General features: G+C 39.4%; 1 protein-coding gene across 23 annotated transcripts in view; it reads right to left on the bottom strand.

Annotated features, from left to right (window-relative positions):
* Positions 1–1,264: 1,264 nt before the first annotated feature.
* LOC109078948 (paired box protein Pax-2a-like) overlaps positions 1,265–23,432 on the bottom strand; it is a 28,007-nt gene continuing 5,839 nt past the window's right edge. For 5 of the 23 annotated variants that reach the window (XM_042769046.1, XM_042769048.1, XM_042769049.1 and 2 more), the window contains 8 exons: positions 22,540–22,625; positions 22,279–22,449; positions 21,412–21,456; positions 15,561–15,736; positions 13,517–13,637; positions 6,291–6,392; positions 3,867–3,953; positions 1,265–3,523 (listed from right to left, as the gene is read on the bottom strand). In XM_042769046.1, coding sequence (XP_042624980.1) covers positions 3,402–3,523; positions 3,867–3,953; positions 6,291–6,392; positions 13,517–13,637; positions 15,561–15,736; positions 21,412–21,456; positions 22,279–22,449; positions 22,540–22,625 — 910 coding nt within the window. In that variant the 3' untranslated portion in view covers positions 1,265–3,401. Of the gene's footprint in view, positions 3,543–3,866; positions 3,954–6,290; positions 6,393–13,516; positions 13,638–15,560; positions 15,737–21,411; positions 21,457–22,278; positions 22,450–22,539; positions 22,626–23,432 lie in introns of all 23 variants that reach the window. The other 18 variants (XM_042769054.1, XM_042769055.1, XM_042769056.1 and 15 more) reach the window with 9 other exon arrangements.

Genomic DNA, 23,432 nt, shown 5'->3' with positions numbered 1-23,432 from the left:
GACTCCTTCTCTCTGCTTCCGTTCATCCGCTTTTCCCATTCCTTGCTTACGATTTCACTCTGGCTAAGACTCTCTTTCCTCTCGTTCTTCCTCGATTGAACTTTTATGTTTGCTTCCCGCTGTTTCTTTCTGCCTTAAACATCCTCTTGTGTCTTTTTTGCATTGGGATTAAAATCAGTGTATATACAGTATGTGTTATATGTATAGAAATGCATATGTATGTTGTTTTTACACCAATTATTTTATTGTATATTTTTTACTATAAGATAAATTGTATATACATGAATTGTTTAAAATCAGTGATGTATGTTTAAAAATATGAGTTTATCAAATAATTTGGATAACAAATTGTATATTATCAAAAAATGAGAAAAAATATGTATATACAATTTACTTTGTATTAAATAAATAAAATATAAAAACAGTATATACATATATGTGTGTGTATACACACATTGTTTTTTATTTTATAATTTTTTATCATATAATCAGTTGTAATAGAATTTTAATTTTCTATACACATTTTTGTAAAATAATATTGTATATATAATATGAATAAAAATATATGTAATGTATAATGTATTTTATATTACAGTTGATATTGTATTTTGTTATTGTTGTTATTAGTATTATTGTAAAGTGTTATTATTTTTCAATATTCTTAATATTTTTAATTCCCTGTCGTCTAGACATTGAAACACTCAGTCAGTGTGTAATTTTATTTGCTCTACATTAACCAGTGTGATACGTTCATAACTAGTGTTAATACAAACCGAATGTCTTACAGCTCAGCATATCCTTGAACTCTGAATGACTCTTTCATGAAAGGGTTAATAATCACTCCTACGGTCACAGGCTTACATACAAAAAATTTATTTCTCATATGCACAAAAAAAGAAGAAGAAGAAGAAAAAAAGACCTGGACAGACAGGTGGAATAAAGGTAATGGCTGAGGCCATATTGATTTTTGTTACATATTTTTATAATTCTGTTTTGCCCGTAACAAATTATGTTTGTGATACATACAGTGTCAGAGAGGAGAATTGTCTGCGTTTCTGCTCTGCTGCTGTTGGCTTGTTTTAAAATGAATTCTGTCAAGAACATGTTTTCAAAAGCCACAAACAAATGGGGATTGCAGTGAGTGGGTAACAATCTCTTCATTCTAAGTGGGAAAAGAGCCAAATAATTTTTTTTTTGTATTGTGTGAATTACAACTTGTCCTGTGTGTGCATTTATGTATAGGTATAATTGTTGACTTTTTTTCCCCTTTCATGCTTTGATTTTTGAATAATCTGGTCCTGCAGTAAAATAACTTTAACTTAATATTGGCAAAAAAAAAAAAAAAAAAAAAAAACTTTCAGAATTCTGAAGTCTTGTATTGAATTGTACAGGGAGGTTCAAAGTACAAAAACAATCCACAAAACCAGGCATGTGAAATGTATTTGTTCGTTTCTACAGGCTTATCCTCTATACAGGATTTAGGGATCATTTAAAATGAAGGGTAAAACTGAACGCAGTAGTAAAGGAGAATACAGAATACCATTTTACTTGATTTGCATAGAGACTTAAACAGTATGAACAAGTTAAGTAAAAGTGAGCCAAAACAAAACATACAAACAGCCGCACATGTGGTGATAGCATCTGAAACCCAGCCACCGATGCAGGACGGGTTTCAAACATTTTGTTGTGCGTCTCTGCAAAGCACAACACAGTGACGACACAAATGTAATGTCAGTCTTTTTTTCTTTCTTTCAATTCTCATATCTACAAATGGAATCAGTAAATTAGTAGGATACTGTAATGGTGAAATGTAGGTGATCTTATATACATAGAAGAACTGTTTTCACATTATACACAAATCATTCTACAAAGCAGCAGTTTGTTGCAAATGACATACGTTTGAGTAACAGAATTCACCTTTTTGTGTACATTGCTGTGGGGCTAAGATGGATCTTTTCCTTTTTGTTCACCATTACCACATACAATCAGTATTGACTACTATTGAAACATAATACTGTTTTATTGACAGATACAGCAAATAAAATATTAAATATCAAACTAAGTCTTTGGCAAACGTGGTATAAAGTACATTCACTTTACATTTCCAGGAGTGTAAGTATGAACCGTTTCCATTTCTATCCTCAGTGTCCCAAATAACATTTGGAGAAACATTTGTTCATCCACACAGAAGGGTTACATGCATGTCTACCTCTCAGGACCATAGCCAAACCATAAAAAAAGAAATTTAAAAAGCTGTAAGGCATTTGTTGAACTTGTTGTACAATTGACTGCTAATGGTTACTTTGGTACTGAGCCAGTCAGAGTCGTTCTGTCTCAGTTACGCGATACAAAAATGGTTCTTTTGAGGAAGTTTTTTAAGGAATCCACACTAAAAGACAAAAAAGGCATATACTAGTTTCTAGCATATAGCAAGTGTATTCTTGTCCCATGTTGTGGTTGCTTTGTCAATTCAAGATTACCTTTTTACTTAAATAGAATGTAATCTGACAAACTTTTTCAGAGATAATTGCAATTCATTGTACTTATAAATCCAGTAATGCAAAATAGTGCAAACAAGAAAAGAGCGGCACCGATCATGATATTGGAGTTTACACAAGATAAAATGGAATATCCCGAAAAGGTATGACACAAAAATGCACACACGCACACAAACCATCAGCTAAACCAAAACAATAATTTAATATACGGTTTTCTTGTCAGGTCATATACAGCAACAGTTAACAACTTCTTCAGTGTCTGACCTGTTTTTATTCTCTTTTTTTTCTTTTTTCTTTTCCCCCATTTTGATTGTGTATCACAGAAAATGTTAAATCATGTTGGTAATTTCATACCACGAGTCAGAGATGGCTTCTAAGACTGTTACACTTGTCTGTTTGACAGAAAATGGAGCAATACTGCAGTTTTCTGCTCAGCTGACACGTCGCTGTTCTGTCCGTGAGAGGTAAGACACTAGTGAAATGTGTAGGACCAGGGCAAATTACATTAAAGGCCTCAGGCAACCTTGTGTGTGTGTGTTTGATCTGTTAGTTATACTAAATACAGTATGTAAAGGAATGTATTGATTGATTTAAAGAGAGAACAAAAACAAAAAACAACAACATCAATTGTTACTTCGTACTTCTTCACACGGTTCGTCTTGTTTTATATTTCGTATAATATATATATTTTTGTAGAATCTTTCAAAGTCTCTTCAGGAAATAGTTCAGCCATTGTTCAGTGATTTAGAGTATGAGAGCCTTAGTGTAGATGTTGGGTGAGGGGGGTATAGTCGATGTCGGGGGGGAGGGGCCCGCTGTTGCTTGACCCTCCTAATCCGATCTCGGCCCTGTGAAACTGAAGATTCACGTAGCCATCTTCAATTCCTCTGACCTTAATGCCATTCAGACTGGTATGATATGGAGGCCACGGCCATGGTCCTGCAGTTTGATTGGGTTGCCATGGTAACTAGTGGCGGTCATAGGCAGTGGCAGCAGTGGGAGGGGCGGAGCCCCGTGATGCGGCACTATAATAATAAGGGGAACCTGGAAGTTAACAGAAGAGCGGAACGTTTGAAACCACAGCAAGAGCAACACTTACGCCCACTCTTAATAATTTTTCTTATGTAAAAGACAGATTATTCTATTAGGTCGGAAACCTCGGCACGCACAAAAGCACTTGCGAAGGGCTTATGCGCGTCTTAATTTAGAGATGCAGTGTGTTATGACCTCGCTAATCAAAAAGAGAAATAAAACTATCTAGTTTAGTAAAGATGTATGCAAATAATGTCATTGTAAAATGTGATTATATTAATCCCACTTTAAAGTGACTAATCCCATAAGGGATAAGCAAAAAGGGTTAATACTCACTTAATAACGCGGGGTTGCTGAACCGCCAAGCTTCATTGTAAGTTGTGTACTGCGGGTGAGAGTAGGGATTTCCTGAAAAGTCGCTTCCTGAAATCAAACACAAATGACATGTTAGCAATAAAGCAAATTATGTATCTTAAAGGCATATTCATGCATTCAGGATAAATTGAGCTCAACTGTCAGCATTTGTGGAATAAAGTTGATCACCACAAAAAAATAATTTAAATAAATAATAAAAAAAGCAAAAATCAAGGTTATGATGAAGAACTTAAATTTAGTAAATATTTTTGAAGCCAATTTTGATTTTAAAGAATTTTGCAATTTCATGAAAGCACTGCTATTAATTTATCTGTTAACCTGTGCAGTATTTGAGCTGTAAAGCTGTTCAAATAATCTTTTTTTTTTTTTTTTGTCTCTTTAACACACTGAAAAAAATTGGTGTAGGATTTACTTTGAAACAATTTCTAATAAAATTGCTAGTGAAATTGGAAGTGAAAAAACTGATTTTTTTTTTTTTTCTTGTAAAATCTACTCCAATAATGGTTGTTTTTTACAACTTCAAAACATAATTTTTTTACATTGTAATTCAAATTCAAAGGAGGGACGAGTAGAAATTCATTTTTAAGGTAGAGTAATGACAAGTGCTGTCAATTGAGCTTAACTTACTGAATTAAAGTAATGCTATGCATGGCATTAGTTCAGCACATCAGAACTAAAGGAACTGGCATTGTTTCACAGCTCTAGCTAGCAGATGGCTCGCCCTGTCCTCTTTCCTACGCCCTGGTGCTCGGCCATTTTGGCTGAATTTGTTACATTAATCCTGAGCTGGGTTTTGAAGTTTCCTTTCTTTGATTCTGCTGTTGCGCTCTTAAGATTCTCTATTCTTCGACCGCACCAAAGCCTGGCTTCAAAAAACCTCCCCAATGGATTCGTTTTCGCACACACTCTGTCCTTTTTATTCGGCCGAATTCTACTTTCAGGAAGCGGCCCTGTCCATGTCAGTGAGCAATGCTGTTGGTCCCCCACGTTTCTTTCTTTTATGAGACAATAAAGGCTGGGTTTTATATGAAGCTGGTGAGGAATGGCTTTTGCTTTAACAGTGTTTGGGGTCTGTCACTAAATCTTAGTCGTTCGAGGGCCAGATGAATGGAAGTGCACACAAAACCCATTGCTCTAGGATTTAAGAGGATTTTTCAGCCTGTGTGACCAATGAAAATGAATCTTTGATGAAAACATATTTGATGTACCTGTAAAGATATGTTTGCCCAGCAAATGAATCCTGTCACTGAATTAAATTTGCCCCTGCGAACTATTCATGTTTGTGGGCCGTGGAAGCCCAAGACAGACTTGAATCTATCTAAAGCACTCAACGGTGACCGAGACACAGAATCCCTCTCTGTGTTTGATGTAAAATATTTGTTTTCCAATTTTCGCACACTGCATGTTTGTGCTTGGACTTTGTGAGCGCTGATGTTATCCCCTGGCTCCACGTACAATTGCATTTACACTTTTCTAACTTCTCTGCAGCACCTCTCTGACTGTCTGTTTGCATACGTATGTGTGTGTTTGTGCTGTTTGGGGAGAGGGCACCGGTCTTGCTGCCAGATTGCATCCTGTCCTGGCAGTGAAACTCAAGTCGGGTCCCTCTGAGAGATAGTGATTTAAATATTTACAGGCCTTCCTGCCCGCTGTTTTGTGACCCTTAACTGTTTGCTGTGAACCTGAACTGCAGGTTAAGTAGAGGGGAAAAGAGATACGCTCTGCAGCACTGGAGGCAGGGTGGAGAAAGCTGTGTTTATCGATGACCTGTGAGAGCGTCGAACGGTCGGGGAGAGCGAGGGAGGGGCGTAATGAGTGCTGGAACCCGAGTGGAACTGAGAGGAATTGTCCTATATCCCGCACTTATGTCCCTGATCACTTATTGAGAGGTGCTAATTTTCTCTTCAGCAGCCGATAAACTGAGGCTACTTCTCAGGTTATTGACAAGTTGAGATCGAGATTCACGCTGCCCGCTGTTGTCTTTGCAGCCGTACTGCAATTACAGCTCCTCATTAATCCTTTTCTCATTAATATTATGCTCCTCATTAATATTATCCTGTTTAATAAACATTAGCATCACCAGAAATGTCATGGGCAATATGCTTGTCACTTCTCTTTCTCAACTCTCATTCTTAAAATGTTACCTGGCATTCTACACTAATATATTCAAACAGGAAAGGAAGCATTGGGCCATTCTAATTGAATATTAATGCAAAATTGTTATCAAATGACTTTTTTATTTTCCAGGTGCAGCAGTGGAAATTCAAGTTGGCTTTGTGTGACCTCAGGTTTCCTGAAGATGATCAATTGCCGAGGACTGTTCGCTGAAAATATTACGAGCTCTTTTAAAATTAACAACCTCATAAAAATAGTAATTACACTTACCAGGGACCATTCCAGCAAGTGTAGAGGTGGGGTAGCTGCCCTGCCCAGTGGGGGGAACGTGAGGTGGGTATCCTGGTAGGGTTGTGCTCGCCATGTCTCGACCTGTAAAGAAAGTCAAAGGTTGTTAGGGCAGCTCCACACACACACATACAAACACACACACACACACACACACACACGAAAAAAACGAAGAAAAAAAAAATGATCCGAATGAGCCAAATTAAATGGGTGCTTGATATATGGTTATCCTAAAATCTTTACAATAACAATAATATTTTAGGTATTCTGTAAAAATAAATAAAAAAATCTACAGTAACCTTCACATATTTTAATACATTAAAAATTATGATGCATAGAATAAAGTGGAAAAGCACCCCATGCATTAAACTACTACCATGCACATTAATAATAAAAATACTCTATTTCCTTAGAAACACAACCCTGTAACCCTTTTAAATAGAAAAAGCTTTTTTATTGTAGACAAATAACTGGAAAATCCACATTCCAAACATACAGTAGGTAATAATCACCTCTCCTTAAATTCACAACTTGAAAAACAGATGACCCTGCAGAAGCTAAAAACAACTCTCTGCTTTTTTTCTCTTCTAGGTCACTCTGCCTTTTAACTTCCTCTATTACACAGAGTGGCGCTGCTGGCCTGTTTTGACTGAAATATTTTTAACTGCTCGACAGAGAGAAGCACAGATTGCCCTCAGCCTGCTGGTGGCATCACTGCTGCTAAAAAAGGCCAGAATATCACGGAAGTGCACAGCACACACTGCCTACATATTCAGTTCTGTAATTGGAGGTGACAGCTAGCAATCCTGCTGGATGTGCTGGCGCAAACTTTACAGCACATAGGCCTTCGTCAGTCCCGAATGGGCCCTCGCGAGGTCCTGCATCATTGTTTGAAAGGGCACCAGTGAGGGATGGGGGAAGCACTACCCCAGTCCAGTTACTAATAAGAGAGCCGCCAGTCAAAGTGGCGCACTAAGCAATCTGAAAATCTGTGTTTAAGTGTGATATTGTGCTTTTGGTTTAATTAATAGGAACAAAGGGCAAATTACAACTGAGTTGTTATTTTTGGTCATTAACGAAAAATATAAATGCAGTTACAGAGTATGACAGATACACAATCCCCCACACACATTAACATGCATGTTAGAAATACTAATACAGAGGCTTTCAATCATATACATAAATAAAACCAAAGTACTAGAGACTAGACAATAATTAACAGTACTTTTCAGGACTTTTCAGTACAGGACAGCAGCTGTCTCCAGAAGCGCCATGGAATGTGCCCCAATGTATTTTAGAGTAAATTAGACTTAAAAAAAAAATTATTTATATCTTTTGAAAATGTAGTTGCAATTTTATATATACAATTTGTTTTTTATATATACACCATAACTTTAAAATGTTTTGGGTCAGTAAGTTGTTTTTTACAGTAAAATATTATTAAATAAAAAAAAACTTTTCTTAAAAAAATACTTACTTATGTTTTGTAAAATGTTCATGTAAAATGCAATTTATTTCTTTGATGACAAATCTAAATTTTCAGCAGCCATCACTCCAGTCTTCAGTGTCACATGATGCTTTAGAAATCATTCTAATATGCTGATTTGCTGTTCAAGAAACATTTCTTATTATTATAAATGTTGAAAACAGTAGTGCTACTTAATTTCGTAAAAAAATTTTTTCAAGATTCTTTGGTGATTAAAAAGTTAAATAGAACAGCATTTATTTTATATCGTTTTCTACTGTAAAATAATGTAAAAGACTTTAATGTCACTTTTAATCAATTTAATGTATATTTGCTAGTTAAAAGTATTGATTTGTATTGATGTAATGTCTTATTTTGTGTAGGGCAAATGACCTTGGACTGCCATTGCTGCCCTCTCAAAAAAAAAAAAAAAAAAAAAAGCCATGATGCCTTTGCCTGTTTCCCCCTTTACCAGCGCAGGGTAAGTTTTCTAATCTTTCTTTGTATTATTATTTTATTTAATTTGTTTTTTATAGGGCTGTACCTGCTATAATAGGATGGCTTGCATACTGGCCGTAGCTTGTGGCATGATGGGCATAGGCACCGTAGCAGGGGGTGGAGGCATCTACTGACACGCTGGGCTGGAGGGGCAACAGTTCTGCTAGGCCCGAGACTGCCAGAGTGGAAGGGGTGAAAGGAGCCAGGGAAGCCTCATGCGGCTCCTGCTTAACGTACATGGAGGATGAATATGACTCTGCCAGGTGAAGAAAAACAAGAAAAAAAGCCACACACACACAATCAGACAATGCACAATCACTCGCACTCAGCAAAAAAAAAAAAAAAAACTAACAAAAACAGAACAAAGATGAATCATGACAGATGGAAGTACTGAATGGAAGCAGTAAAAGAAAAAGGAAAATGAAGTTTGGCTGACAGTGTTTGGTGTTGTTGTGATGCTACATTGCGCTTAGTAGGAAAAGAAGGATTTATGTGAAGTTACAGCTGCCATGGTGTTTTGGTCTTGTTTTGATTTGTTGGGTGTGTTTTGGAGTTTTATCAGGGGGTACAGGGTCAGAAGATAAGATTTCTGGATTTATGAGGGGATTTGGTGATTTGGTCATGAAAGCCAGGAAATGTTACTGTGCTATGTGAGGGCTCTATGTGCGAACACTGATCCACAAATAATTACATCAAAGATGCTTTATAACTTTTGCTGGCTATATTTTTTATTATAAAAATTTATTTTGCAATATTTCGATAAAATTATATATATTTATTTTTCTTTCTATGACAAAATAATTATTTATTTTTGTTTTTAAGTATATTTTCAGCCGTGAAAACATTAGTAGTCACAGCATCTCTCAGGGAAGCATCCCCTCACACAAAAACATGAATATGATTTCTTTTTATGGCTTGGTGCCAGGAATATATCTCAACAAATTTAAAAGTTTCACCATAAATTAAAAAGAATATTATAGTGTTTATATGCTGTAGTCACTGATTTTATCTTTAGGAGATTTGATTCACTCACACTGTAATATTGCAGTTTTCTGTACTTTGCAATTTCATAAATGCATACTTTTTTTGGAAAGTTACAGGCCAGCTATATAATACTTGGATTTTACCCACTTGGCTAGTGTTGGCAAGGCCCTGCTCACTCACACTTATAAAGAGAATATATTAAAACTGAAAAAAAAAAATTCTTATAAACGGATCAGATAAATCTTTGGGTTCATTTTTTTTCTATCTAGTTTTTTCTCATAATGGAAAGCAACATATAATTTGATCCATAACAAAGACTTTCACAGTCATCTATCAACTTTAAATTTATATCTAAATCTAAATAAAGCTACATTTTTATACAAACCCTTGAAATTATTTATCCATCAAATGAGCTAAAATGAGCAAATATAAACAGGTAAATCACTTTGAAACAATATCACTAGAATAGCATCAGCAAAAAGCAGCTTGGCTTGCAGATCAATCAAGCTCAAATACAGAGAAATTTCCCTAAGGCTTGGAGGTAAGACATCTCCAAACAAAAAGCCTGCAAACTGCGACACAGCCCCTTTGCATCGCCACTCGTAATATCATTTGGCTGATGATGTTTGGCATTTTTCATCTTAGCGGGTTTGCCACTGCAGCTCGAGCAATCAATGTGAGCTCTGTCTTCATCTCTCTCTCCACTCATCCTCTTTAACATCCTCTGCTGTTAGCATGGTCTGTGGGGAGGGCTCTCACAGCTTCATGATAGCCTCATTAGCTGTTTCCCAACTATTGTTGTTTTACAACCGAGCTATGTGCAGAGAGTCTCTCATTAAGATAAGGCCTCCTTGTTGTCAGACGCAATTCTGACAACCCGTTCTGACCTAATGCCAGGGAATCAGGCAACTTAACTGGCCTCTTTCCCACACAAATCAATGCCAGAATTTCCTTTCCTGAGCAAGTCTGGGACTAACAGCCGAATCCTCATACAGCAGGAGCAGGATAAACATGGCGATTTTTAATTGAGAGACACATACAGAAACGAGGCAGTTAGATGACTGTATTTCAAAGAAGATGACTGCAATAAAGCCTAACTTAAAACAAACAAACAAAAAAAAAAACATAGAGGCCAATAAAGGAGAAAAGGAAGAGAGGCTGTCGGAGGAATTAGGCCTTGTGTTTTCACGGCCTCTGCTTTGCCGCTGTAAAGCAGACAAGGGCGCCCGCTACACTGACCGAAGCCCAGTGTTCAAGATCACTGAACTCTGAAACTAATCAGAAGTGGTGTTGCTTATTGTCCTGGAAACAAGCAAGACCTGCAAAAGGGAAGGCTGTCAACCTCCTGATTACCGAGATGGAAGATAAACACTGGTCTATGTGGAGGCGCATCACATCTCAACACAAACCAGAGGTATAGAGTTCTCCATGTCTGTCTCTCGCTTTCATGAATGCACGGTTTCACATGGGTGCAGAGAGAAAAAGAGGAATGACTTCCTTTTTTTAAAAAAAAACAAGAGCTCCAGCAAGGTCACTTGCCTTAGAGATGAAAAAAAAATTATAATCACAGACACTTTAATGTTTTGTAACAGTACTGCAATCTTTGACCTCAATTCTCAACATTTTGTCACAGGAAAAATGGAATAGACTGCTTCAGCCTGATCAATTAAAGCAATATAATGTTTGGACGGCCAAATTGCTTGAATCCCCAATATAAGTTCCTAAAGTCATTCATTATCAAATGTGTGCTCAAAGGTTAGTGTGCTATTGTGAGTGTGAAATAAACATTAATTTGGGCTCTAGGGCCTGCCGGGCTTCTGGTGACTCGAGACAGAGGCAGTTTGTCACTGGGCCACACATCAGATACCTCAGTCTAGCCGGCAGCGTGTTGTTTGCTGCTCACTGGAGAAAAGCGGGCCACACTTAAAAAATGGCTCTCTGGCGGATATATTTCAGCCGGAGTTCATCAGCAGCATAAGTCGACACAAAGCAGTCTTTTCTTTCACTCTGCCTGCGTATGCTGCTTTTCTTTTTTACTTGTCTTGCTTGTTTTTTTTTCTTCTTTTTTTTCAAACATGGAGCTCTGTTGCTTTCAGGCCTGGGTGCTCATTTTTTCCTCCCTCTCCCCCCTTCTCCTCTCCTCCCATCTCTCCGAAGAGATTTGGAACAAGGGGGATCCCTTCAGCACCTGCTCAGGTTTTCAGCGGATCGGAGGGGTGCCTATTTACACGGTACCATCCTACTGGCACCAGGAAGACTTCCATTATACGGCTCGGCAGGGACGGCGCTTAAGAATCCACACTAGTCATTCATTGTGAAGGTATGTGCAAACGGCCTTTTTAAAAGGCTAGCCATATCTGGACAGCATCCAGACTTTTTACTGCAGTTTGAATAAATCATGCCACTGTTTTTTCCCTCTACTACAGTTAATACATAAAAGTGTGGAATGTGCATGACGCATAAGGGCAAGTATTGCGTCTGATAAGTCTGAAGGCCTTTAAAACAGCAGAAGAACAGATTAAACCTACAATGACTCTATTAACTGTACTTTCTAGGATTTTATATTATTTATTTATCTAAAAAAAAAAATCTTATTTTAAAGTATGCATCTGTTCCATTATTTAAAGGAATGGACTTTACTGCAAGTTTTTTTTTTCAATTAATTACTTAGATTTCATCCGGCATCATAAATTTCGGTCCAATAGACAAGCTATTTTCAAATGCATTTTCCTTTAGGACTTTAGGTACAGAGAGAGCAGTAACCCCTAAAACTAATTGGCTAAACAGTTAACACAAAAAGCACGTCTCCTATGCCTTGTAGTCCCCTTAAAATTCCAATTTCTGTTTTGTAATGAAGAGTTCATTAATCATTCATCTTTAATAGATTATGCAAATCGCACGACATAAAATCAACAAGATCAATGGCAGCGTGAATTTTAATTGGCTCAGGAAAACATTGCTGGGAATGAGCATAATCTCCAGCTCTCTCCAATGAGAGGGAGTAATTTATTCAGAATTGGCTCTCAGTGTAAATGCGTAGGGTAATTTAGCACCTCCTTTAACTCTGTCCTTATTCTTATTTCCAGTTTATCACATGCGAGTACATCATAGCATTACACTATTGCATCTCTGAACTGCTTTTTTTTTTTTTTTAATAAATGAAGTTATTACTGCCAAAAGTCATTTAGAATATGACATGGAACAGTTAATATATAAGACATTTGAGCCTCGACATTCTGAAAAAAAAAAATTTAGAACATAATTACAACGGTATTTTATTTTGTTCAGAAAATGCTGAATTTAGGGGAAAGTATTCTCATCATGCATGCATAAATCAACACCATTGTGAAATTATTAACAACAATAAAAACTTAAACAACCATTTGGAAATCTCTACCAGAAGCAAGAGGTGGTCTGCACTAAGACCCCCGGTGTGTCCCGTCCCAGGTGCAAGAAAGGCCACCTGCCATGAGGGTGCTCCCTAGACCGAGACTGCTTTCATACAAAGGACAAAAACACACCTTTCTTCTCCAGAGGCCCAACTTTCTGGAGGGAACTCTACCTCCCACATATTACCAAGGGGGGAAAAAAGCTCTTTCTTTTCACATAACATTATCCAGCTATCATTTGAGAAGGGGGCACAGCAATTTTCAATCATCCTGTCCTCCGCCCACACAGAACTCATTGGCTTTGATGGCTCCTGCATAATTATGTGAATTTTATTAAAAGCTCAGCGTATTAATCTCAGCACGACAGTTGGCTATCAGTAAACTTAACCTTCTCTGAGGTAATAACAGCCGCAACAATGAAACAATATTTCAATTAGCCAGGCTGACATTAACAACCGCATACCATGAGGAACAAAAAAAAAAAAAACACTGCAACATTAAAAGGCTAAACCATTTTAGACCGCCATATTTCTTTCTGAGAGCTCTGAGCTGAAGAAAATATTTCGGTACTACTACGGTGATATAGTAAAACAATTCATCAGTTTTTGAACAGTGACACTGGCCAACAATTCTCCATAATCACTTTGAATGCTGGCTCTTGCAAGCAACAGCACCTGTCTGTTTTGATCGTTCCTCTCTTACACGGCCTCTCAGAGCAGGCAGCACTAATCCATCCACTATAGATCAACATGTCACATTCCACTCTCACCTGTCCGCTCACTTTCCCACATAAAACAGTCACAAAGTCTAGAATATGAACGTCCTGCCAGTATTCTAATAGTCAGCCGGGATGGTGGATCCAGCGCTCTTACCTGTCACTACCGGGTAGCTCTGTGACACGCTGGAGCCCAAATCTGAGCTGACGCTGGTTGACAGACTGGGCTTGACTTCGTCCAGTCCAGGGTTCAGTGCTGGTAGCGTGTATTCATTAGCCTGCCAATGAGGGGAGGGGGACACTTTAAGTGGATATATCTTGGGTTCCAAGCATCACTTTTAAGGTGTCCAATTAGAAAGCTTTCTGCCTCTGAGCTGCCAGTCCTATGTTATTTTATTTCTCTTCTTTTTATGATATTTCTTATGATTTAAGGAAAATGTTTTACACCAGGGTTTTAATATAGTGGCAGCTCAGTTACTGTGGCTTTGTAAATGGGCACCTGAAATCCAGTTCTACTAAACTTGCACATTATTTTTATTTCCCCCAGTCAGTGCATGTGGGTTCTGGTGGAGTTAATGTGAACTGTGTGTGCATACATTAAGGATGTGAGCGGGACAGAGAGTAGGATTTGGAACAGACTGAAAGGAAGGGGTGTCAGCTGTCTCTTTGTGCTTGACTGCAGTCATTCCCCTGACCAGCCAAGGGTATAGACGGGTCTGCTTTGTTCGATTACCAACATGGCCTCGTTTCGAGACCATTTGTGATTGTTTTCTTTCGGATGAGAAAATGATGACACGAACATAATCCTAAAACAGCTTTCTATTATAATTCTGAAATGCTAAAACATTGATGCTTATATTTTCTGTATTTGTATGTTGGATTAAGCTGCATTTGTGGTACTATGATTATCTTTAAATAGATTTCTTTGTAACTAACGCAACAAATGAGAATAGATTTCCGGCTACCATTGTTCCTCATGTATTAAAGTGCGAGCGTACATATGTCTGTATACGTCTGTGTGTGTGTGTGTGTTCGTGCATCTGCGCACCACAATAGGGCCGGTGTCCCAATGGGAAATGCAGTGACCCCAGACTTGTCTGTCTCTATTCCAGATAAACTCTTATTGTCTGCTACAAATGTTCAGTTGGCCAGTAGCGGATGTTCCTCTCTATCTGGTCTGGCCTCAGATGCACAACAGCTATTTTATCATGCAGATAGGGGCAAGTTGGGCGTGGGGTAACTGAAGAGCCATCTGAAAAGGATGACCAAATGGCTGGCAGAAGTGTGGGAGGGGTGAGCCCCATTGAGTTTAGCATTTCCAAAATGGCTTTTTAATGCCCAGCCTCACACACCAGACATGGCTAATAGGTCCGCTCTTTCAAGAGTTAAAAACAGGGCACAAAAACGGACCAATAAATGGGAATGTAGTCTGATTAATATTACATTAAATTAAAAGTGATTTTTCTGGACTGTTCCAGGGCTGTTTTTTCCCCCACATTTAGTCATTTCCAATTCGTTTTGGTATTGATCTTCCAGTAGAAATCAGTTTTGTAATTAGCTGCAAATTAGGCCCTCTACTAGGGGTGAGTGCTGTCCCCCTGATTTATCACCAGTGTAATTCTCCGCGATCGGAGAGAAATTAAAATGAACTCAATTAGGCTACTGCTTTTGCTTTATGGGCCTCTACTTGGAGTTTCAAGGGAAAAATTAATAGTCACTGGTTGTTTGATAGTATAATGAAAGTAAATAAAGCTTATCTCCTGTAATAAGCCAAAAGCTTTAAATAAGAGCTTGTATATACAAGGTGGTGTTTTTTTTTTTTTATTATTATTGTTTTTCACAGCATAATTTTTCATGCGACTTAATTCAGACTCATATTTGTATCATTGGATTCATTTTTATGTGCAATTATTAAAAACTAAATTAATCTGGCTTTAATGCACCTTACATTATTTAATGCATATATTAGTGATGCTTGGACAAGATGCGTCAGTTAACATTTGTCTGGGATTAAATTGTACGCTGACTTGATTTCACTAGTTCATCTTAAGAAAAATAAACATCTGTCGGTTCTAATGAGCTCTGCTGTCCGCTCACACTTCGTTTTAAAATTAGTACTGCAGACTGTCCAACAATCTCCAGATTTTTTGTTAAAAGTATTAGTTTGTTAGTATTCGTCCATTTGCCTCAATATTACTAACCTGCTCTGGCTTGATGTGTTCTGACGTAGGGAAGACGTCGGGGTATGACGGCCGCTCAAACACTCGATCCAGAGCCTCCAGCTGCTGTTGAGTGAAGGCATCGGCCCTCAGGTGCTTCCGTAAACTCTCCACACTACCCTGAGAATCACTGTTTGGGCCAGAGCCATCTGAACCATCTATGAGAGGAGAGAGGGACAAGGCCACATGCTAGTACCAGTCGTTATGGTCCCGTTTCTCCCCAGGACAGGCACCCCATCCCTCCCTCCCCGCACCCCACACACCAGCTACGTCTAGTGCTGGAGTGCACCTCTCAGCACCACTGGATGAAAGATTGGAGTATATCAGCTCAAATTCAGTCAGCGCTAGCCTCAAACTGATCCTAATAGCTGTGGAAAGATAGAGCACATGAGGCTGGGAGAGAAAGAGAGAGAGGGAAAGATGTGGACGGTGCAAAGTGGGAGAGAAAAGACCCACACCTCCCCCATCCCAGATCAGCATCAGCACCGTCATCATCTGATGGGCCTGCAGTAATTGATGGATTACCTTCAGAGCAAACATATACTTGTTGGGAACGCTATGTGTTTTAGCATGAGCCACCTCGTTCTCTTTCCCGTCAGTGGGCTGGTGGAAAATGGAGAGCTATTATTTAAAAGGCACAATTTCCTTTAGAATGTAATGCTGCTTTCACTTTCAGATTGCTTTTCCCTGGAAAAATGGGAGGCCAGTCCTGGCTGGAATACAATTACACAGCTTGACTGCCAGCTTATGCATTTCCCTCCATCTCCCTCTCTATAAACAAATGAACAGTTTCCCCTCAGACCGTGACCTCATCACCCTGCCGAAGCAGGTAGCCTTCTTTCCACAGCGCCTCATTTTGCTTTTCCAGAAGCCCTTCCGCAAACATCCCACAAACGTTCGTGCAAACGCGGCAGTTGCGCCAACAGCCTCCCGCCTCTCATGTCTCTGGTGGTGGAGGGGCTTTTTTGCTCCCTTACAAATCTGTCATTCTAAATTTGCAGCAGATTATGTTCTCTCCTCGGTGAGAGCGTAGTGATATATGATATGCAAGGCCCCTATTGATTGCCTGATCTGGTGGCAGGAGAGAGGCGAAATGAACTTGAAATGAACATCATGCCTCAACTCATTGTGCGTATAATACTCTACTTAATCCCACATTTTTCTGTGGTATGGAATTCAATTGATCAATCATGTTCCACTGATAGTACCATTTCAGGGGCTTTATTGCCATTCTACCCGCCAGCTTGACCTTTTATCAATGGCTGAGGCCACAGGATGAACTGACTTTCAGGAGAAATAGATCCACAGAGAGGTCTGATAAGAGACTGGGAGATATTACGTGTGTTGGGAGTGTGTATTTAAGCTACACTGAGAGGTGACATTTTTTCTTTTCCTATTAATTCCAGTTGTGGTTGTTTTGTTGTGTTTTTTTCTCTCCACATTATCTGAGTCATTCCATATCTGAGCACAGACATTTTTTATAGACAGCTCCCTTGGGGGCCTTCTATAAGGCTGCGTGTTGTTGCCGTATAAACCTCAATTGTTCTCTTTGGTACAGAAGAAAATAGAGTCATTAATTACTTTGTATCAGCTGGTCTAAGTGCAAACTGCGATCAATAAGCCGGCGTTTGTCATTTGCTTGGGTGCAGCATGTTTCCCATACTCAAAAGCCCAAAGCGCACAGGGCCGCTAGTTGACACAGGGGATGGAGCTGTCTATAATGGAGCTGGGCTGCTCTCTGTTACGTTACATTTAGGGGAGATTTAGGTTAGAGCAAGGTTAGCTCAGCATTTCTCACTGGAATTTTTGGAACATTTAACAGAGATTTAGTGTGAATGCAGTGATGTTGTCTAGGCTATGTATATGGCTCCTGTTTACATCAGTGCTCATGCTATATTGATTTCATTGGAACACTTGAGTGTGTTTGTTTTGACATCCCACTGCATTAGCACTCTGGTGCTATGGGACTAGAGCTTTGTCAGATCAGATAACCAGAGTCCATAAAACAGGCCTCCCCTGGGCTTCCTCCTCTGGAGGGTCCAGTTCAAATAAAACTAAGAACAAGAGACAGTCAAGGGCTTATCATGGTGAACTTGTCATTTTAATACATGGACTGTACGTAGTCAAAGTCTGTACATGTAAGTGCTTTTGAATATTAAAGTGAAATGTCCTAAATTTGTGAAATTGACTTTTTTATTAGGTTTTAGGAAGTGTGTGTTTAGGGTTGACCGGGCAGGTGTGACATTCTTTTAAGAGAACAGTGCTGAGTTTCCTGCTTTCATCTCATCAGATAAGGCTGGCTTGGATGAGAGAGCTTTTTGAAAAGCAAATGAGGGTCTTGTGACCCCTGTGACCCTTGACCTGATATCACACATCCACTCTTATTGGGGTAGTTTACACAAAAATTTAACTTTTAAAATCATTTACTAGCCCTCATATTGTTCCAAACCTATAAGACTTTCTTCTGTTAAAAATGATTTGAAGAATTGTTTAAATTTCTTCATACAATGAAAGTACCTGGGGTCCATAGTTGTTTTGGACCTTATTGACTTTAGGTAAATGATGTAAATGATGATAGAATTCAAATTTTGGATTAACTCTCCCTTTAAGTCTGATGTTGAGTGTTCCATCAAAATGTTATAAAAAAAATTTTTTTTGGTTTGTTTTTTTTATCTAATGAAAAAGTAACCTTTTTATATTTGCTCAAAAACTAGGAATTTGTGTGGGTGTGCACGAATTATATATGCTGGAGAAGCAAAAAGGAAAAGAAGTTTGGCACTTCTATTTATGAAATCAACGGTGAGGCAAGGCTGCACAGCACATAACTAAATCAGAAGAAGATGAGACAATAGGAGAAAGAACAAGAAAGAGATGGAGGGAGAGAAAGAGCGAGGTGGCAGCAGCAGCAGCAGCAGCAGCACAACCGGGGCTGTTAATTTCCTGTTATGTTACAGCGTGTTTAAAAGCTTTATTAATTCAATTTAGTGTTGCTGAGCGGTGTGCAGGCTGCCAGTAGTAGCTGCGCTTTCTCTCCTTTTCCTTTTTTTTCTTTTCTCAGGCTACCGCTGTCAGCATGGGTTTCTTCTCTCACCTATAACACACATTCTTTACTGTACTCACACCCTGTCCGTCATTTAGCACATCGGCCTCATGTGACGCAGCGTTCTGGAACGCGATTAATGAATGTGTATCTCCCTCGCTCTCGCTCTCTTTCCTTTTAAAATCTGCGTAATGCGCGCCGCATTAATCCTCAGCATCAGTGTTCATAATTGACTTTTCTCTGACACGATTCCTCTTCGAGTGAACAAGCCTGTGCTTAGATGTTTTCGTGCTGCAGATTTTCACATTTGAGCTATCGGCCAGGCAGGGGCGGCGGGTCTGCTTGAATGCAGATGTATCAGCCAAGCGGGGGCATAGACCTTTTGTGTCCTTTGATAAGGAGCCCGGCACCTTCTTCTCTGCCGGTTACGCTCTGCAGCCTTTCTCAAATCTGGTCTTTCTCTTTCATACAGAGCCCATCATCATGATGAGATCGGTGGGATGTTCTTATTCGATTTAGACTGAGGCCAATCCATTTCTTGGTTTGGATGTATTTCATTTCTATTCTTTTTAAAAGTAGAATCCATATTGACACAATAGAATCTCACAAGCCATGAAATGGAAGCACAGGTTAAAGCATTCTAGCTGTGGGCCAAACTATTTTAGCATGGGGATTTGAAGTGTGTTGTCGTTCACTCTCAAAGCAATACATTTAGATGAACAAACAAGCTATAAGAGAAACCTTTGCGTTCTTATACCACGATGACACGGATATAATCTCTTTATCGCACTAACGTCAAATAAATACGCCGCTAGGCCTTATAAATCAACCCACTTTCAATTCTTTCATGTGTACGCACGCTCCCACAGTTGATTCAAGCGTCAGTCTGTGTTTCTCCACGCAATTTATTGCAATCCGCCCACTCCCTATGTAGGATATGTTTGGTTTCATACAGATGAAAGAGAGCCGGGTCACACCAACCTGCTAACTATCTGCCGACGCAAGGACAGGTGAGAACGAAATGGCATGGAAATACACGACTCGTGCCTGTACTAGTAATTAACTCCGTTCATTCATTTGTGTCATTTTGTAACAAAGTATTAACTTTGACAAATGAGAAATCCCAAACAGGCTTAATTTCCCTCTTTTGCCATTAATGCATTTGGCAAGAGAGGCATTCTATTTTCCATAATGAGATACACAAATAAATCTGGCAATGGATTGAAGGGCCTGTGAAGGCAGCAATAAGGTTGAGGCACATTCTCTGTGCTGGCATAATTGGTATCACTGCTTGCAGACATATAAACCAATCTTTACACAGATAGGGCTGTGTCTCTCTCTTCCCCTTTAGGCTATTTCTTTTGTCTCCTCAATAGCTTGCACATCCATGATAGAGGAAGTGAGTGCTAATTTGTGAATTAATAGCTTTTCTCTGCAGAATTGCAAATTCTCTTAAATGTCACTATGTTCAACTTGCGGGCTGCTATTGCCACCAAAGAACTAATCTTGGGAGGCTCCCCCCAACCCCTACCTCCCTCTTTGTCTCTCCCTTTCTGCGACGGTCCGCACCACGCCGAACGTCACCCATAGCCGGCAAGCAACGAGCTACTTTTAATTTGCAGTAACACATGAAAATGACAGATTAATGACTCTTATGACACCTGTGTCCCTGAAGCTCCTCTTGCAAAGGCCTGCTGTACATAACACATGTCACACTACATTATCTCCATATCACTCTTGTAATAGGGACCTCTTTTTTTTTTTTAAAGGGCACTAGCATCATCAAGTATAAAGACTGCAGAAGCCTACATCTTTTAAATCAAATGCTAACTCATTACACTGACCTTTTTTCCCCAGAACTGGCTGGTTTCACATGTTACGTGTTTCAAAGTGCATCTGCACAGCTCTTCCTAAAATCGGATTAGCATATTTCTGTTATGTCATCATCTAATGAAGGGAAGATTGGCTGCGCCCAGCCAAATAAGGCTCAGGTAGCCCAAGGCTGCTGGGCTGCTATGAAATTGAAACCATACACTGGCTGTCGCTCTGCCTCCCTGATGTCTCGGTGTGAAATAAGGGCTAAGTTTAAATAACACAAAGCTTTTTAGACATTTGGCACTGTATCAAATTACCAGACATGAGCTCTTCATCAAGGACATGGCATGACATATGCCCTACAAATGTCTTGGTACACCTTGAGAGACCTGCATAAGGTCGTGCGATGCCAGAGGAGGGAAACACATTGGCAACAATGGGAATATTTACTCTAGTCGTTGTAATGAAAGGTTATCCTCGCTGAAGCGCTATTAAATTTGATATTGCGCGGGCAAGTAAACTCATGTTTTCCCGCCTAGTGTTTTATGATGCAATTACACTCAAGCCTTTCATCCACTCTTCATGTCGTGTCAGTTCTAATCAAACTAGGAATAACTACCGCCACTGCCGTTTGGCTGGGTAATCCCCTCTCGCTTATGTTATGTCCCTTCTCTCTTTTTAGGAACAAACGGTCTATGACAGTGACAGGAAAAGCCCCACGACGGTCTCAGTAAGAGCATGCCATGCTGTAGCAAATGTGATTTGCCACAGTCGCTTTCTTGCAGTGTTTATATATGATCCAGAGCTCTCTCCATAAAGATATCATTAAGCGTCAGTGCGCTCCGTCTCATCCACCTCCCCTCGACACACAACCCTACATGTACACACACACACACACACACTGTCACAGAGCACTTGATCAGACTCGAGTGGCTTGTGATTGAGCAAGCAAAGAGAAGGTGGGCTAACGGAACTTACAATATCCTATTTTCCTCCCATCCAAGTGGTTGCCACTCCAGAGAACTAAAGAGATGGAAACATAAAAGAAGCAAGTAGCCCTGCTTTGATAAATGTTTTAAGAGATCATTTCCAACCACTTTAACCTCCCTCCCTTTGACTACAGCACTTTCTATGTTCCCGTTCGGTCCGGTGCCACATGGATGTTTATTCACTAGCATTCAAAAGGCGATTGTATGATGAACCGATCAGCCATTAGGCCTTAGGCGGTATGTGCCCTCTCATTTAGAAAAGGAGAGAGAATGTTGGCATGAGCAGGTTGGCAGCCTCATTTCAGTTCTTCAAAAGCAAAAATACAAAGCCAGAATATTGTGAGAAATTAAAATGTCAGAATATGTATTTAGATGTCAATTATAAATTGCACATCAGGTAGTTTTTGCATTATTTTCTGCATTTCCAGTCTGTTCTGAGCACATTTTTTGCCATTTCCTAATGGCAAAAACCTTGTTGACCTGTATTATTTACAAAAAGCATAAAGCCATATCCCTGACGCACTACCTAAGCATTATGCTGTCATAATTCAGACCGAATGATAGCATGTAGGCATATTCTTGTTTGTGCAGAGCTACTGTATCATCAAATAAAATGTGCTACAGCCATGCAAACACCATAGTATCAAGCGGCTGAATGAAATAGTCCAATCTGCTTTACTATATAACAAGTCACTTGAGAGCGCTCTTTTTTTCTTTTACAAAATGCTTTGTCCAGTGCTATCAAAATGCCATCTTCATCTCCCCACACAAATTGGAAATTACAGGGGGCTGTAGAAAGGCCTAGAAAAGGAGTGAAAGGGGAATAAAAGCAATGGAGAGAAATCCAGTCTCTTACCATCATCACGTTTTCTCTTTTCGCCGTTAGAGCGAGGGATTCCTAGGATGCCATTAATAGAGTAGGACCCCACAGGGTCATTGGAAGCGCTTGACACAGGTGGGGAGGCTGTGCTGGGCACTGAAAGAGCACAGGAATAGGTTAACGTATATGGAGTGCTCTCAAGATCACCTTAAAAGAGAATGAATTAACATTAGGTCACAGGCGTAATTGATGTCATTACGATTTTTATGTTTATATGCAAAATATATGCTTTCTCACCTATAGTGTGTCCCGCTGTGGTGAGAGGCGTTCCTGTGCCATCAGAGGATGGATGGAAAGGCTGCTGAACTTTGGTTCGAATTATCCTACAAATTGGCAGTTAAAAGAACACGATGAGTTAAAGATGCAGTTGGTTGGCTGGATCACTTTAAGGTAAGCTTTTGCATAACTTTGAGCTTTAAGCTTTCACATAGCCTGATGCAACTCATTGAGTTTGTAATACTCCAGTGTTGTTTTAGGGCCTTCCTATATGGATGCACTGATTCCGTCACAAATAACCAATCTTGGTGTATTAGGACCAATCATGGAGTAGATGTGCGAGGCTGAGTGGGAGTTACCGCGGAGAGAGTGGATTCAATCAAATGGGATCCCATCTTTAGAAATATGATAAAGTCCCACTACCTCGAAGGTGTGATATGGGGGAAAGTCTTCATTGCACTTTGGTCTGAATGATCTTGCAAACAAAGCATGAAATCACATCAATTCACCTCAATGATGAGCTTCACTGCCTCGAACTAGCCTCAGCTTTAATAATCTCCCTCTCTCCATCTCTCCTTCTTTATCTATCTCAATCTTTCCCTCTATCCTCCTCCTCACTGAAGCAAGTGAAGATTGCTTGTAGAGTGTGGATACTGACTTCCCAGATCCGACACTTTTTTTCTAGCACAAACATTCAGGGGTGCCAGTGCGGATGAGCCCCTATTGATTGGGACTTGGGGATAAAAAAAAAAAAGTTGGGAATTAGAGGCAGAGAAGAACAGATGCAAATGGAGGGCTATAAATTATATGTGACAGGAAAGCAATAGTGTCTCATTGTTTCACCAAAGCCCTCTGCAGCATCTGATGTCTTTAATCTGGGACACGCTTCAGAGAGAAGAAGCTGTCACCTTATT

Source organism: Cyprinus carpio, chromosome A13, assembly GCF_018340385.1.
Source record: "Cyprinus carpio isolate SPL01 chromosome A13, ASM1834038v1, whole genome shotgun sequence".
NCBI lineage: Eukaryota > Metazoa > Chordata > Actinopteri > Cypriniformes > Cyprinidae > Cyprinus > Cyprinus carpio.
The sequence above is the reverse complement of the archived record's forward strand: the minus strand, read 5'-3'. Positions and strand labels throughout refer to the sequence as shown.